We start from the raw sequence: 18374 nt of genomic DNA on the forward strand, positions 1-18374 counted from the left end.
TATCTACCTCGTTTGCAGGAGAATTTCCTTGAAAACTGTAAAATAGAGATTACTTCCTCACCTTGCTTGAAATGCTGATATAAATTTCCCCTCCTCCTCTTCATCCTTTAATTCTTTGGTCATTTCAACAAGTTTATGCGGTAGAGCCATGGTGGGGGAAGGGGACAGAAGAGAGATTACAGATCTTTGCTAAAACTCCAGACTTTTTAAAAGTCTCTTGGATTCCTAACTTTTTCATTGTAACTTCTCTTTATTTTGCAGTTGAAAAGTGGATGTGTTTCTCAAATTGTAAATACAAAAGTCTTCCAACTTTACCGTTCTGGACTTTTCATGACATTTGATATCACTGTAATTGTTACAGAATTTGGGACAGGTAATGATTGTATTTTGTAGACAACATGAGGATTTATGGCAACTTACTGGGAAGAAGCATATTGAGTTCACAACATACACAGAATACAAATCAATTATTATTCAGGGTAGTAAAATGTAGTACGTTTGCCCATAGGTCAACTTGAGGGTTGTTTTTTTTTATCCTTAATAATATTTATAATAAAAATTTTATGCAAATAATACATAATTATATTTGCTTCTGTGCCTGCATCAGAGAAGTTTCCCTTTGAAGTAATAGAGCTAATAAGTGAGAAAATTAGCTATTTATTTTTAGCTTTGTGTGAAGCAGTTGATAAGCACTTGCCAGAGTTTAATCTCTGATTTAATACAAGAGCTCATGATCTACATCCAGAGGGTCAAATCCAGATCCTTGTCTATAAAATGAAGTTTTATTGGAGCACAATCACATTCATTTGTTTACCTTGCTTAAGTGCTACAATAACAAAGTTGAGTAGTTGTGACAAAGACTATGTGGCCTATAGCCTAGATAGCTATCACATTTGTCACATTTATATTGTTAATAGTAATTTAGCTGGACATTTTTGATTCTGCTTATCTACTTCCTATTAGATGTGTTTCGAATCTGGTAAAAGTCTAAATACATAATTATCTTGCCAGCTCAAGAAAGATTTTAGAAAGTAAAAGCTTCATATTTGAGATGTCAATAACATTCTTCACGAAAAAGAGAGTCACAAGACAGAACCGAATAGATGAGTAGGGGGAAGAAAGTTAGGACATTTTTCTCCTACTTCTAATTCAAGTATTTTCATATTAATTTTATTATTCAGCCTGAAGTATACTATAACCAGATAGATGTAGAGTGTTCTGGAACATACTTCAAAGCATCCTCACCTCTCTTTCAATTTAGAACAAGAATATACTTCTGTGTATAGAAAGTTCTCATGTGCACCCTAAGCTGTTTGTTCTTTTGAAATTTTTGATCAAATGACTCAATCTTCCCTGACACTTGTGTTTCATCATTTCTTACAGGTGTGCAGATCAGTGAAACAACCTCTAGTTCTATCACTCAACTGCTTGGGAATGTGAACTTTGAGAACATGGACCCTTTCTATAAAAGAGGGATTTCTTATTTTGGAACTGTAGGTTTGACTAAAAAAGTACCTTTTCCCATTTCATGTTTTTAGATCACAGATTGCCCTTTGAAAAATTCTGGACACTTTTTCCTACTTTCATAGTACAGTCTTTAGCATTGTTATGTCTGATATACCAGAAAAAGTCCTAGGCTGAAAGAAAGCAATAGATACAATTATAGCTCTTTACATATTTGATATATATATATATATTTAATAGAGCATCTTTCTGTCTATTGGAATTTAAGAAAATTACAAGTGATCACATTTATGAACAGAAAATTCTTTCTCTCTAAAAATGTGAAAATTTTGTAATTTAAGAATATTAATACTTTTTTTGTACAGCTTAAATTTTCTGGTCCCAATGATGTACCTATGGTGAGCAAGGTGCTGCAGCTGGAGCTCAATGACAATTTTATAGGAAATTACACTACAGATGAGAATGGCGAAGCTCAGTTTTCCATCGACACTTCAGACATATTCGATGCGGAGTTCAACCTGAAAGTAAGACGTCAGAGAGCAGATATGTCATTAGATATCCCACAGAGGATTTGAATGTTAGGAATTTTGAACATTAGGAATCTCTTAAAAGATAACTTGTATTGAGAATATATTTTAATGACGTTTTAAAATTTAGCACATTTTATATGATTTGCTTGGTCTTTAAGTCATATATGAGAATACTTATTCAAGAGGATGAGAAACTAATAGTCTATTACAATTTTTATAAATTATCTAACAACCAGTATTTTCCATTGAGAAACTAGTAGTTCCTGAAGATGATCTGGCTTTTTTTCCTCAGATCATTTCATGCGTAGATAGAAAAGATGCTGTGGTTTCTCTTTTTTCTGCTGCTTTAACAGAATTTTGCAGTTAAGTAATTTATCAGTGTTCAAATGTAGCTGAAAGATACGAGCTTAAATCCAATTCTCTGACTTGAATTAGAAAGTAAAAAAATAACAGTTCACTGTCGTTCTGATGAAATATTCATATAATTATAGTCATTTTTGTATACAAACAGAGGAGAGTGCTATTATTATTTCATTTCCAATACCTTAAGTGCTGAAATATCAGCCACAAGCTAAGATTCTTCCCTGCTTTGAAGAGATAAAAAGCCTTCTGTTCTGTACTAACTACCATCTTTGGAGGTCTTCATAGCTCTAAGATCCCTCGCTTACTTTTATCATATCAGGCCACATACATTCGACCTGAGAGCTGCTATCTTCCCAGCTGGTTCACCCCTGAGTATACGGACGCTCATTTCTCAGTCTCACGCTTTTACTCCCGAACCAACAGCTTCTTGAAAATTGTTCCTGAACCAAAGCAGCTTAGGTGCAATCAACAGAAGATTGTTACCGTGCATTACTCCCTAAACAGTAAAGCATATAAGGACGACTCAAATGTAAACTTCTTCTATTTGGTAAGTCTCGAGTTAGTGGATTCTTGGAATACTAATTGTGTGTCTGCTTAGCACAACACAGTTTAGAAAGTGTACATCAGACATGCCATGGTAATCTCAGTGAACTCAACCTTCTCACTTTGTTGGTGAATACATTGGATCCATTAAACAAACAAACAACAAAATAAACAAGCAAACATATAAAATGATCTAAGGCCATTGAAGTTTTCCTGAGATTGAAAACTGTTATTCAGAGTCTGCTTTTTTAAGCATTCAATTGTAACTCATATCAAGTATTTATGACCTTTTGGGATAGTAAAATACTAGGCAGATATCAGAAAATAAGGTGGAAGGCTCATTTTGATAAGCAGTAAAAGGAATCAGCCCTTTTGGTTCTGTCCATTTTGTCCCTTTGAGGAATATTGAAGAGAGAAAAGAAACAGACTTGCAAATTAAGACGTTCCTACTTGAACGCCCCACCTCCTGGTGTTTATCATGCAAGATAGCCGATCTTGGACAGATTGTTTAAACTCCCTAAGACTTGGCGTCCTCAGCTGCATGTTGTAATTGGAAATAATAAGACACACCACCTAGGGTACATAGTATGTGTCGGGCACTGTTCATAAGGGCTTTGTAAGTGTAACTCATTTAATTGGCCTTATGGAGATCCCATTTTTACAGATAATGGAACAGAGGCAAAAAGATGAATCAACTTGTCTTAAGTCACAGGGTTACTGAGTAGTTGAAGGCATATTCGAAGCCACACACGCTGGCCAGTTTCAGAGCTTTAGGCACCACCTAGCACAGTGCAATGCACGTTGTTCACAGATTCTGGTACGTAACCAGCCCTCAGCCAAGTGTAGTCACGGCCTCTGATCTTTTCCAACTTGTACAAAGTCTACTTTGAATTTTTGTTTGTGGAAGCTACTTTACGTTATGGAGCAGAATCATCATTAGATAATTTATTTAATGACAAAATGATACTGTGATATGATATTAGATAATATATTACATATTGTGTTTTCTTTGTTCTGCACAGATGATGGTAAAAGGAACCATCTTCCTCAGTGGACAAAAGGAAATCAGAAACAAAGGTGTATATAATACATTCATTTTTAAATATGTACTCTACCTTTTTTTTTCTTTTTAAGTAAATATTATAGTGATGGAATTAAGAAGTTAGGAAGAGTATGCAGTTCAATTTGTGGATAGAGGGCAATGGTTAGTCAGCATGGCCAACGGTGAGTTACTAAATATTCTGGTGAAGATTTTGACCTGTTTCTATTATTGCCAGGTCATCAAGTACATTACAGAAAACTGATGTCCAAAACCCCAGTTGTTATTACCTAAACTATGCAGCCTTCTTTATTTATATATGTAGTTTCTGTTATTTAATTAATTTGCCTTTAAAACACAGCCCAATTTACTCTTTCTATGCATAAGCCTTTGTCTTTCACCTAAGCCTACCCAATGATGCAGGAAACGCTTGTTTGTATTGTACCTGTTGGTGACATCTCCTATTTACACAGCCTGGAGTGGAAACTTCTCTTTCCCTATCAACATCAGTGCTGACCTGGCTCCTGTGGCTGTCATGTTTGTCTACACTGTTCACCCCAGTGGGGAAATTGTGGCTGACAGTGTCAGATTCCAGGTTGACAAGTGCTTTAAGAACAAGGTAATGTTTCTTCTATTTCTGGCCTGTCCAGAGTGAGAGAGGTGAGCAGCTTGCCCCTGTTGTCTTCTTCTCATCTGAGAACTATAACCATTGCATGGTAATCTCAAAATAAATATTGGCATAATTAAGTTAGAGGGGATCAGAGAATCACCAAATAGAATGAACAATCTTTGGCAGCTGTGCTAAAACTGAGATGACAGGAGGATGGTAAAGGAGATGTCCCTGCAAGGAGAGTTGAGGGTGAGGGTGGGCAGGACAAATATAGGTGCAGAAATCTGTAAGGATTTATTTGGAAAAGATTGAATTTATTCAAATTATCCTCATATAAAATGATCTCTATTCCCATTCTTTTTCTTTCTGTACTTCAGGTTAGCATTAAGTTCTCAAAGGAGCGAGGGCTACCTGGCTCCAATGCTAGTCTTTGTCTTCAAGCAGCCCCTGACTCAGTCTGTGCCCTCCGAGCTGTGGATAAAAGTGTCCTTCTACTGAAACCGGAGCAACAGCTGTCAGCTAACAGTGTAAGCTCTCTGATTTCCTCATTTTCCTCATTTTTATTTGGACTCCTACAGGTCTTATCATTCAGATGATGTTTTTATTTGAGATGGAACATGGTGAAAACATCAAATATGTTCTTCTTTTGTTCATTCGTATAAACTTTATTTTTCCTGGCTGACCCAGTGCTCATAACAATACAGAATTCTAACATGTTAAGAATTACACAACAACATGATTATTTAAAAAATACTAGGTGTAATAATAGATATCAAAGCCTAGGGTTAAAAGAAATCTCTGTGTTAGAGGATATGCTTGGATACAGTCTAAAGTTATCTATTAATAGACCCTATATTTTTCTTAAACATTTGCAGATCAGGAATTACAGAAGTTCGCATCAAAATTATTTTAGTTAAAAAATTGTTGAATATTTTCTTTCTATTTTTAACATACATATAAATAAATATTGAAATTTATGATCATATTTAAATCTAGTTCAATAATTTAATTTTTTGTTTATTAAAATTATACCCATATATTATAGAAAATGTGCAAAATACACAATGGCAGAAAGAGGAAAATCTCTAAAATTACTCATAATTTTAACATTTAGATATCTTTACATTTATGTTGTCATTTTTAAAATCTCTTTTCTGAAGGCATATATATTTTACAAACTTGAGATCTCACTGAAAATAGTTTTGTATTCTGCTTTCAACACTCTACAGTAAGTCTACTTTTAAATATGAAGTTGTAAAATTCATTTATAACTTACTATGTAATAACATAAATCATAATATAAAATGTATATTTGTCCCAATGCAAAAAAAAAAAATGTATTTAAGTTCCCTGTTAGAGGGAGCTGAGAAGCTTCCAATTTCAGAATCTGGAGAAGTGTCAAAAATAGAGGACACATTTATCTATAAACGAGGAGTGTGTATAAATACATTCTTTTCTAAGAGTTTTACGGATCCAGAGTAAATAGCTTCTGCTCATCCTTTCTACAGCTAGAGGTAGGAAGATCTTAGGAAAAATGCCTCAAGGAAAATCCATCATGCGAACTCAAACAGAAAAAATTCCCAAGGCATTTTCAGGGGTCTCACAATGGTACATCAGAGCCAAAAGAGGATGTCCTGTTTATTATCAGTGGCCATCTTAACAGTATAAATCAAGTGATGCTACATAAATGAGTGCATTCCAATTCATACTATATGTTTATATTATTGTTCATATTATCTGGAACATACTATCAGTGCCCCACGCCAAAGCCGAGAATTATTGTGAACGTGACATTGACTGCCTAAACGAAATTGGTTTTTGAAAAGATGAGTTTACTCAAAAAATGTTGGATAAAACACCATGGCCATGTGCTTAAATAGAAGAATAAGAATAAATGATTGTGGTGCAAAGTTTGCCAATTTTATGATTGTAAAGGAAATACTTAAAATCACTGGGAACCCTGTGCTTTTTCTCACAGGTGTATGACCTGCTTCCAAATAGAGAACTATATGGTTATTTCTACCGTGGTCTCAACCTTGATGATGGCAAGGAAGACCCTTGCATTCCCCAGAGGGATATGTTTTACGATGGCTTGTATTATAAACCCGTAAGCAACTATAGGGATGGAGACACCTACGACATTGTCAGGGTAAGATCACTAAAGATTTCGTAAAGTGTTTTACCTCAATTTTAATTTTAGTATTCATAATGCGCATCTATGCTTTATAAATTGTGTAGTTTTCTTCCTACACTCTGAGATTGGTATCTGTAATCTGCTAATCGAGTAAACAGAAATTGTCTTATAAAAAGGAGACATTTTTGTTGTTTTTCTCCTTTCCGTGGAAGATAATGTGGCTGAAATTATAAAACCTCATATTAGAAGTAAGGAGACAGTCTCCAATTTATTGTAATAAATCTTATGAAGAAAGGGCCACATCAAGAGGCTAAAATATAGTCTGGGCCTCATATGTACCTGGGCCATCAATTAGATACGCTGAGGCTTCCATGAAAAGATCTTTGTAATTAGCCACAGGTATATAAGAAAAGCGGCATTGAATCAGACAGACTTTAGTTCACGTCCCAGATCTTTAATTCACAGGATGCATTGTATATGAGAGTGTATGTGTGTGCGTTTGACATTAAAGTAATGATAGTGCTGATTTCATTACTATTTTTCCCTTAGAATTAAATGTAAAATGATATAAAATACTTTTAAAAATGCTAGCACATAGTAATTGCTAGATAAATCATAATGATATTACTTTTCCTCTAAATAAGGGATTTTTCCATAAGTTAAAAAGAAGTGACTTGCCTTCTTAGGTCCCAGACCCTTGCTAGCACAGAAAATATAGATATTTATGATCCGTTTATCACTACAATGTAAGTAATAGGCCTCTTTTAGTTCTTGCATGAAAGAAAAGCACAACTTTATTTGCTGTTTGTTTCTTTGAAGGATATGGGTCTGAAAGTCTTTACCAACCTCTATTATCGGAAACCAGAAGTATGTTCAGAGGAGACAAGGCTGCCGTTGCCGAGGCCATTATATCTAAAACCAGAAAGATATTCGCTGATGCATAGTGCCCCATCTGGAATTGCAGGTGGGTAATCTAGAATTTTGTGTCGGGGGGGATGGCAAAATGATTCATGGAATTGCATGTATTTGGGATGACACTATACAAAATTAGGATGTTGTATGTCAATTACAGCATGTTTTTGGCAGTAATTAGACCTTGCAATGAACAAACCACAATAAGACAGTGTGAAAATGTTTTTGGCTATAAGGAAGAATTAACTTCAGATATGAGAGGAAGTTTTGTTTTCTTTTTCCTGGTAGAATACAATATCAGAAGTATATAGGAACAGTCAATGTTTAGTGATGTGGGAGGACAGTTACTGTAAATGAGTATGATACAGGAGAGTAAGGTGTCCTTATGGGGCCCTTATACCTTTCTTTTATACAAACCTTAATACACAGAGTCCAAAACAGAAGGTATATTGATGCTCAGGTAGCCAGACAGCTGGAATCAGAGAAATGTGTTCAAATACCAGTGGATTTCCTGCTGGGAGGACTATAAACACAAAACTGGGCCATAGTCTTTATCGTAAGTAGGCAGATTTGCAATACAGAAATTTGGTCAGGGAAGCAAAATGAAACAAGATTATTATAACAGAACCAAAGAGAAGAGAACTAAATGTCTCAAAGACCTATTATGTACACCTGGTAAGACAGCTAAAGCAAGAAGGATAGACAGAAAGACCATGAAGACCTTGTAGAACATTTGAAGAGTTTAGAATTCATTTTAGTGCAATCTGATACTATTGACAGTCTTTAAATAGACAATCTAATATATGTATTAAAAAGATATCCCTGGCTGCTCTGTGAAAAAACGGTTTGGGATTTGGGCTGTTTAAAACTTATGAAATGTTGAAAATGTTAGTAATTCAGATGAGAGACAGCAGTGGCTTGAACTACCATAAAAAGTCAGTGGAAGCTGTTTTCAAGGTTTTTTTAAAAAAAAATTTTATTACTACTTATTATAACTATATTCTTTATTACAATCATGTTTTCTTCTTTATACCATTTCCCCAACCTATCCCTCCTCAAACCCTCACCCTGCCTCCCCACATCTCTAGTATCCTTAAGTTTGTTTTCCCCTTCTGAAAGTTCAATGCATTGTTTTGGTCCTTCCTTCCTTCCTTCCTTCCTTCCTCCCTCCCTCCCTCCCTCCCTCCCTCCCTCCCTCCTTACTTCCTTCCCTCCTTCCCTCCCTCCCTCCTTACTTCCTTCCCTCCTTCTTAGCAAAGTTGTGAGAGAGAACATGCAGTATATCTCTTCCTCGTCTGGCTTATTTCACTTTACATAATTTTCTCCAGACTTATCCATGTTGCTGCAAATGGGAGAATTTCATTCTTTTTTATGGCTGAGTAGTATTCCATTGTGTAGATATACCATATTTTCCTTATCCAGTCATTCACAGATGGACACTTAGATTGGTTCCATATTTTGGCTATTGTAGACAGAGCTGTGGTGAACATGGGAGTACAGGTATACCTTTGACATGATTTCTATTCCTTTGGATATATTCCCAGTAGTGGGATTGCTGGATCATATTGTAGCTCTGTCCGTAGTTGTTTGAGGAACCTACATACTGTTTTCCATAATGGCTGTGCTAATTTACAGTCCCACCAATGGTGTAGAAGAGTTCCCCTTTGCCTGCATTCTCACCAGCATTTGTTTTTCTTGGTCTTTTTAACACTGGCCAGTCTAACTGGGGGGAGATGATATCTCAGTGTGGTTTTGATTTGCATTTCTCTGATGACCAGTGATGTTGAGCGTTTTTTCATGTACCTGTTGGCCATTTGTATGTCTTCCTTTGAAAAATGTCTATTCATCATGTTTGCCCATTTTTGAACTGGATTATTTGGTTTTTTACTGTATAGTTGTCTGAATTCTTTATATGTTCTGGATATTAATCCTTTGTCATATGTACAGTTTGCAAATATTTTCTACCATTCTGTAGGTTGTCTTTCTGTTCTTTTGCTTGTTTTGATTGTTTGTTTTGCTGTGCAGAAGCTTTTTAATTTGATATAGTCCATTTCTTTATTTTTTCTTTTGCTGCTTGTGCTTTTGGGGTCTTATTCATAGTCTTTTCCCAGTCCTAATTCCTGGCGTGTTTTCCCTGTTTTCCTTTAGCAATTTTATGGATTCAAGTCTTATATTTAAGTCTTTAATCCATTTTGAGTTGACTTTGGTATATGGTGAGAGGTACAAGTTCAGTTTCGTTCTTCTGCATATAGAAGTCCAGTTTCCCCAGCACCATTTACTGAAGAGGCAGTCTTTTCCCCAATGCATGTTCTTTTTGCGTTTGTCAAAGATCAGTTGGCTATAAGTATGTGGGTTGACTCCCAGGTTTTCTATTCTGTACCATTGATCCTATTGTCTGTTTTTATGCCAGTACAATGCTGTTTGGGTTACAATAGCTTTGTGATATAATTTGAGGTCAGGTAGGGTTATGCCTCTGGCTCTATTTATTTATATTTTTTGCTCAGGATTGCTTTGGCTATTTGAGGTCTTTTGTAGTTCCGTATGAATGTTAAGATTGCTTTTTCTGTTTCCATGAAAAATGACATTGGTATTTTGATGGGGATTGCATTGACTATAGATTGCTTTGGGTAGAATACACATCTTCATAATTCTTCCTATCCAAGAGCATGGTATTTTTTTCCATCTTTTTATGTCTTCTTTAGTTTCCTTCAGAAGTGCTTTGCAGTTCTCATTGTAACAGATCTTTTGCCTACTTGGTTAAATTGATTCCAAGATATTTTATTTTTTCAGCAACTATTATAAATGGGCTTGCTTTCTTGCTTTCTTTTTTTGCTAGTTTGTTACTGGAATATAAAGATGCTACTGATTTGGGGGTGTGAATTTTGTATCATGCAACATTACTGAAATTGTTGAGTTGCTCTAAGGGTTTCTTAGTAGAGACCATAAGTTTTTCTGTATATAAGATCATGTCATGTGCAAACTTGGGAGAGTTTGACTTCATCCTCTCCAATTTGGACACCTTTCATTTCTTTCTCTTGCCTGATTGCTCTGACTAGAACTTCCAATACTATGTTAAATAGAAGTGGTGAGAGTGGGTATCCTTGTCTTGTTCCTGTTCTTAAGGGAAAAGCTTTCAACTTTTCTCCATTTAGGAGGATATTGGCAATTGGCCTGTCGTAAATGGCTTTTATTGTGTTGAGATAATTTCCTTATATACCTAATTTGCTGAGAGTCTTTGTCATGAATGGATGTTGAATTTTGTCAAATGCTCTTCCTGCATCAGTTAAGATAATCATATGATTTTTGTCCTTGATTTTGTTGATGTGGTGTATCAATTAATTGACTTGCATATGTTAAATCATCCTTGCATCCCTGGGATGAATCCCTCTTGATCATGGTGTATAATTTTTTGATGTTTTGATGTATTCTGATTGCTAATATTTTGTTGAAGATTTTTGCATCTATGTTCATCAGTGATATTGGCCTGCAATTTTCTTTTTTTGTTGTATTTTTATCTGGTTTTTTTTTTTTTTTTTGGTATCAGGGTAATGCTGGCCTCATAGAATGAGTTTGAAGGAATGGCTTCTTTTTCAATTTTTTGGAATAGTTTCAAGAGAAGTGGTGTTAGTTCCTCTTTAAAGGTTTGATAAAATTCAGCTGTAAAGCCATCCAGTCCTGGGGCTTTTCTTTGTTGGAAGATTGCTTATTACTGCTTCAATCTCTGCTCATTATTGGTCTGTTCAGGTTTTCTATTTTTTCTTGGTTCAATCTTGGAAGTTTGTGTGTGTTCAGAAATTTATCCATTTTCTCCGGGTTTTCATGTTTATTGGTGTGTAGTTGTTTATAATAATCTCTTATCATTCTTCATATTTCTGTAGTGTCAGTTGTAATGTCTACCTTTTCATTTTTGATTTTTGTTATTTGAGTCTTCTCTCTTCCTTTTTTTGTTAGCCTGACTAATGGTTAGTCTATTTTATTTATCTTCTCAAAAAAAACAACTTTTTGTTTCATTGATCTTTTCTATTGTTTTGGGGGTTTCTGTTTCATTTAGTTCTGCCCCAATCTTGATTATTTCTTTCCATCTACTAATTTTGAGATTGGAATGTTGTTGTTTTTCTAGTTCCTTGAGGCATAATGTTAGGTCATTTATTTGAAATCTTTCCATTCTTTTGATGTAAGTGTTTATTGCAATAAACTTCCCTCTTAGTACTGCTTTTGCAGTATCCCATAGGTTTGGGTATAACGTATCTTTATTTTCATTAGTTTAAAGAAATTTTTTGATTTCCTGTTTAATTTCATCTTGGAGCCATAGGTCATTCAGGAGCCTGTTTTTTAGTTTCCATGCACTTGTATAGTTTCCAGAATTTTGCTTCTTCTTGATTTCCAGTTTTAATACATTGTGGCCTGAAAAGATACTTGGAATGATTACAGTTTTTTTTTTTAAATTTGCTGAGACTTGATTTGTGACCCAACATGTGGTCTATCCTGGAGAATGTTCCATGTGCTGATGACAAGAATGTGTATTCTGTAGTTGTTGGGTGAAATATTCTGAAGATGTCTGCCAGGTTCAGTTGGTCTAAGGTGTAGTTTAAGTTGTGTATTTTTTTGTTGTTGATTTGTTGCCTGGTGCATCTGTCCAATTCTGAGACAGTGGTGCATGTCACCCACTATTATTGTAGGAGGGTCTGTCTCTTTTTTTTAGGTCTCAGAGTATTTGCTTTACATATCTGGGTGCTCCAGTTTTGGGTGCATACATAGTTACGATTGTTATGTCTTCTAACTGGATAGATCCATTTATCATTATGTAATGGCCTTCTTTGGATCCTTCTATGGTTTTTGGTTTGAAGTCTATTTTATCCAATATTAGAATAGATACTCCTGCTTGTTTTTGGTTTCCATTTGCATGGTATATTATTTCCATCCCTTCATTTTTAGTCTGTGTGTATCCTTATAGGTGAGGTGGGTCTTTTGAAGACAGTATGTAGTTGGGTCTAGTTTTTAATCCAGTCAGTCAGTCTGTGGCTTTTGAATGGGGAATTTAATCCATTTGCATCTATGGTTGTTATTGAAAGGTATTGCCCTACTCCTGATATTATATTGCTTTTCATTTAGGTGTTTTAAATATTATTTGTCCCTTTCTTCCCCTTCTATTTTTCATCTTCAATGTTAGTTGGATTTTTCAGGTGACATGATTTATCTTCTTTCTCTTTCTCATTTGCATTTTGGTTTTAACTGTGGGTTTTGCTCTTTCTTGTAAATCCATGATAGTGATTATCATTTTTCAGACTCCAAAAGCAGGACTCCTTGAGTATTTCTTGAGTGGCTGATCATGTAGTAGTAAACTCCCATAATTTTTATTTGTCTGCAAAATACACTATTTCTCCCTCATTTCTGAAGGATAATCTTGCTGGGTATAGGATTCTTGGCTGGCAATCTTTATCTTTTAGTATTTTGAATATATCATCCCATTTTTTTCTGGTTTGTTAGGTTTCATTTGAGAAGTCTGCTGTTAGTCTGATGGTGGCTCCCTTATAGGTGACTTCATGCTTTTCTCTTGCAGCTTTTAGAATTCTCTCTTTGTCTTTGAGGTTTGCCAGTTTTACTACAATGTGTTATGGAGAGGATCTTTTTGGATTGCATCTGTTTGGGGATCTTTGGCTTCTTGGATCTGAAAGTCTGCATCTCTCCCTATACCCAGGAATTTCTTTGTTATTATTTCCTTGAATAGGTTTTCAATGCCTTTTTCTTTCCCCTCCTCTCTGGAATACCCATGATTCAGATACTTGTGCACTTGAGGTTGTCTGCTAGCTCTCTTAGATTTTCTTCTTTTTTTAAATTCTTTTTTCCTTTTTTTCTTGTCTGCTTGGGTTATTTCCAAAAGACCATCTTTGAGGTCTGAAATTTTTTCTTCTGCTTGCTCTAGCCTTCTGCTCAACCTTTCTGGTCTGTTTTTTATTTCACTGAGTGAATCTTTCAGTTCTAGGAGTGCTGCTACTTTTTTTAAAGGTATTAATATCTTTGTAAATTTCTTCCTTCTTATCATGGATATTTTTTCATGTTTCATTGTGTTCTCTGATTCTTCTCTTATCTCTGAGTTTTCTTAAGTTCAGTGCTCTGAATTCTTTTTCAGTCATCTCAAGGGTTTCCTGCTCTATGGGGTCTGGTACTTGAGAATTACCATATTCCTTTGGTGGTGTCATATCTTCCTGTTTATTTGTAGTTCTGGTATTTTTTTCATTGATGTTTGATCTTCTGGTAGGACACTTGTTTCTTCTATTACTCTGGAATGGGCTATGAGAGGAAAGACTTCCTCCTCTATTTGTAGGTTCTGCTGGTGACTCTTCCTGTATCAGTGCAATTGAGTAAGCAGTGGGCTACCATGGCTCCTGCTCAGTTGGTATGTGTGCCTTGTCCAGGGCTTGGGGTGGGTGTGGGCCAGCGCTTGAAGTCATGGCCAAGGTGTGGGTGCCTCAAGTTATAATAAACAACATTTGTAGGTTGTGAGTTATGGGAAATGAAGGATAGAGAGGGGTCAAAAACACATCTTCAGTTCTGACTTTGGTAAGTGGGTGGATTTGGGTACCTTTCATGGAGATGGGAAATATGGGAGAGAAGTGGGAGAGGGTATAATGAGTTTACTTTTGGGACAGTTACATTCAAAATGCCTGTAAAGCCTGCACAAGACATGTACACAAGGATATTGTTTCTACAAGTCTGGGTCTTAGAAGACAGATCCAGGTAGAAGACAGAGATGGAGGAGACATCAGCATAAGTGTTGAAATTGAGGCCATGTGTGAGGATATCAATGGGGAGACTGCATCGTAAGAAGAAGAGGACATAAAACAGGTCTCAGGAACAAGTCAAGGACAAAGAGTTTACACAGCAGACTTTAGAGTGGCAAAAGAGATGAGACAAAAACGAGAAGTGTGTGGTATTATGTAAGTTAGCAATAGTGATGATTTTGAAAACTGCACATTGATTAAGAGTGTCAAACGCAGCCTAGAGGCCAAGCAAGTAAAAGAAACTGTTCTTGAGAATTAGCAATGTTAACATCATTAGAAACTTTAGCAAAAGCAATGCTTGCTTGTAGAATTGGCAGGCACCAGAACGTCAGATGAGAAATTTAATTCAAGGAATAGACATTACTTTCTTTAAATTTGTCTGTAGAGGAACAGCGTAGGCTATTTGTTGTTTGTTGTTGCGTTTAATAATGGGAGATATTTGAGTATCAAAATGCTGATATTTAGGTTGAGATTTGCATTTACTGGCAGTGATCCCCAGGAGCAAGTCCCTATATTACTTCATGCTAAGTCATGGGTAGTTAAAAACCTGACTTAAAGGCACATATCGCTGAAACACGTATGAGTAATTCTATGCTCTCTAAATGAAGCATTTCTCTGTTCTTTTAGCTGGAATGGCCATAGAGAAGAATGTTAACTATGTAGAACAGGCTGTAATAGAAACAGTAAGAACAAACTTTCCTGAGACATGGATTTGGGACCTCGTCAGTGTCGAGTGAGTTTTTAGCAGTTTTCTCTCTGATGTGTCTGTATTTGTATTTTCTTTTTATTTCCTAACTTTTATTCCTGGGTATATAAAATAATACCATATTTGAAAAATATGTAGTATCATCCATTTGTATGTGCTGATCCCATTTGATTTTATTTTTTCTCTGGCATTGTTTTTCCTTCACCAAGTGTTTCTCTTCTGTAAATTGGATAGCTCTAAACTGTGTCAACTTAAAAAATAATAATAATAATAATGTGGTGCCTAAAGAAATGTAACCTTTCTAAGTTTAAATTTTATAGAAATACAACTCAAGATTTTTCCCTAATGTTCTGTCCAAACACTATAACTCATTTTTAACCTTTAGTTAATACTATTTTTTTTTTTTTTTTTTTTTTTTTTTGCTTGCCTTGGCCTAAATTTAGGTTTTTGGTTTAAACAAAGAATGTGTTTTGCTAATAACTTCTCCTTGTAGTTCCTCGGGTTCAGCAAATCGTTCGTTCCTCGTCCCTGATACTATAACCCAGTGGGAGGCCAATGTCTTCTGTGTGGAAGGTGATGCTGGATTTGGAATTTCATCAACAGTCTCTCTGGAAGTCTCCCAGCCCTTCTTCGTTGAAACTGCCTTACCCTACTCAGTTGTTCGAAATGAACAATCTGATTTGATTGTCAGTGCCTTCAGCTACCTGACTACGTGTGTAGAGGTAAGGTGTGCCCTTCGATCTGGAGACAACAATCCAACAAATCCAAGAGATTCCTTAATATTTTCCTTGAATATTGCCATATTCTCTTTATTCTCAAATATGAAACGGCACCGTAAAGGGCTAAGACTTGTTTCCATATTTCTCAAACAAAAACAATTGCTTTAATTCACAGATATGATTTAAATATTGCTTTGAGAATGACATTTCATAATAATGTGTTCTCCCTTATTTATCTTCCTGTAAGAGGAGTTATTTGGTATCTTTTAATTTTCCTAACTTAAAACAAAATAGATACTACAGAATTTTCTCACTAGGAGAGGTGGAATAGCAACAGCAAGGTATTTAAAGTGCTGCCCTTGTTGCCATGATTTATTTTTTTTTAAGATTTCTGTTCAATTGGAGGCATCTCAGGATTATGAAGCCAATATCAACACCCTGAAAAACAATGGCAGTGAGATTATCCAAGCTGGAGAGAAGAAAACGTATGTCTGGACTGTTATACCTAAGAAACTGGGTAAGCAGTTCTATGTCTACGCCGATCTCAGGAAAAACCAGCCCATTTATATTGTCTCTGTTTACTTTCCTTAATTTTTTCATGCAAATATAATTTTCTCCTTCACATTTTTAATTCTCTTTTTTTCTTTTTACTCCATTAAAAATTCTGCTTTTATAATTTAATTTCTGGTTGCTCACGTTGTGAAGAGCAAAACCATTTATTTGTATAAAAGCATCATCTTATTAAAATACAATATGAATGCTAATTTGCATGACCTATCAAGTCCATACATCATATCACAAATGAAGTCCATATTTTCATGAGTGCTGACAATTCTTCACCTGTCATTGTGAACCCTAGCCACTTCTACAAAAATTGCTCCTTAATCACAATGATCAAGTATGGGAATTGCTAGGATTTGTAAATTTACTGAATGTATCATGGGACATGAAAAGCACCAAACGCTTGAATGCGTATCAAATACTGAGAATATTGTCTCAGTGCATATGTTATCTGAAATATAGAAAAATAAATTTGTTAGTATCTTGTTGAAAATATAAGGGAAAGAAAAAATTTAAAAATCTAGTAAGTAAGAAATGCTAGATATACATGAAATATTATGTCATTTAAAACATCGTGTCGTTAAAATTTCCTTTATTTCATGTCCCATATTCATTGTATTATTTGAGCAGCAAAGAGTATATCTTTGAGATCATTTTAGTTCCCTTGGGATGTTGGTCTGCCTCAGATTATTCTTCCTATTTTATTTTAAGTTTCTTAATTTTTCTAATACCTAGGGTTTTCAAACCTTTGTCCTGGAAATTGAGATAGAATACTGCACAAACTTGTATGGTTTATGACATTAACTGGAGGACACAGTTCTGAGAGCGAAGTATCAACAATTTTCCAAAAAAAAGAAACAAATTAAACAAAACATACCCCCCAAATAATAAAAAAGAACAGTATATCAGTTATGTATATTGCTATATTGGCACATAGTTAATATTAAACCTAAAGGATTATTTTCTTCAATCTTCTAATTTTTACAAACAAGAACATTGGAGATGAGTTTTAATTACATAACATGATATCACAGTCAGTTAAAAACAATGATTCTTGCGAGCACTTGATTTCAATTCCGTGCCCTTTCCACTAGATCATACTTTACTATTTTTGTTTACTTGATCTTGAGAAAAATTAGGAGCCCTAGTTGTCTGATGTTATGTGCCTATATTGTCATATGTAACCTTTATAAGTAATCGATATCAAGAAATTGGCTCAGATGGCTTTGTAGAATATTGTTTTCCTAAAATTTCTTGAGTTCTAATTAAGTAAATGAGTCACTTATTTAATACAAGGAATCTTGAAACAGGTGAAACAGAACACACCACATTATCTCCATGCAGGAAAAGAGCCAAGTTATTTTGGTCTAAGCATTTTATATGATCATAGAATTTGGTTCATCCACTTCAATATATGACTCACAGACTCTAATCATTTCCCATTACAGAAAGGGGCCAATTTAACTCATATTTTGGAATGTTTTCTAGGTAAGGTGAATATCACTATAGTTGCTGAGTCCAAAAGAAGTAGTGCTTGCCCAATCAAAGCAACCGAACAGCAAAGTGTAAACTGGAAAGACACTGTGGTCAAAAGCTTGTTGGTGGAGGTACGGACATGCAAACCTATCACGCTCTTTCTTACAAGACAAAGACAGCAACTGAGAGGAAGAATATTAAAAGACACTATCTTGGAAGAGACTTAACTTACCACAATTACTTTTGACACGAAACGTATCATTTTAAATGAATTAAAACAGCATAACCTGCATCCTTTCTTTAATTAATACCTCCCAGAGGATAGTAAAACTTAATTAACACTTTAAACAGGCTTGATGACTTTTTTGTCTGCTCTTCACTCATGATGCTTCCTGTATACCTTCTCCTCTTTCCTCTCTTTTCTAACTGATTCTCAAATCCAAGATAAAAATCGATGTGCCCTACAGTCCTGTGCAGTTCTCAGCATCCTCAGTAAGAATCAACATCTCTCAGAGGCACGTTCTTGCCTTGCCTC

General features: G+C 35.2%; 1 protein-coding gene across 1 annotated transcript in view; it reads left to right on the forward strand.

Annotated features, from left to right (window-relative positions):
* LOC134391846 (ovostatin homolog 2-like) overlaps window positions 1-18374 on the forward strand; it is a 52421-nt gene that overhangs the window by 14032 nt on the left and 20015 nt on the right. Inside the window, exons 9-21 of the mRNA XM_063115758.1 lie at window positions 262-373; window positions 1384-1493; window positions 1830-1988; window positions 2677-2904; window positions 3923-3977; window positions 4413-4558; window positions 4927-5076; window positions 6528-6698; window positions 7503-7647; window positions 15005-15110; window positions 15577-15805; window positions 16190-16319; window positions 17852-17970. Coding sequence (XP_062971828.1) covers window positions 262-373; window positions 1384-1493; window positions 1830-1988; window positions 2677-2904; window positions 3923-3977; window positions 4413-4558; window positions 4927-5076; window positions 6528-6698; window positions 7503-7647; window positions 15005-15110; window positions 15577-15805; window positions 16190-16319; window positions 17852-17970 — 1860 coding nt within the window. The remainder of the gene's footprint in view (window positions 1-261; window positions 374-1383; window positions 1494-1829; window positions 1989-2676; window positions 2905-3922; window positions 3978-4412; window positions 4559-4926; window positions 5077-6527; window positions 6699-7502; window positions 7648-15004; window positions 15111-15576; window positions 15806-16189; window positions 16320-17851; window positions 17971-18374) is intronic.

Source organism: Cynocephalus volans, chromosome 12, assembly GCF_027409185.1.
Source record: "Cynocephalus volans isolate mCynVol1 chromosome 12, mCynVol1.pri, whole genome shotgun sequence".
Taxonomy (NCBI): Eukaryota; Metazoa; Chordata; class Mammalia; order Dermoptera; family Cynocephalidae; genus Cynocephalus; species Cynocephalus volans.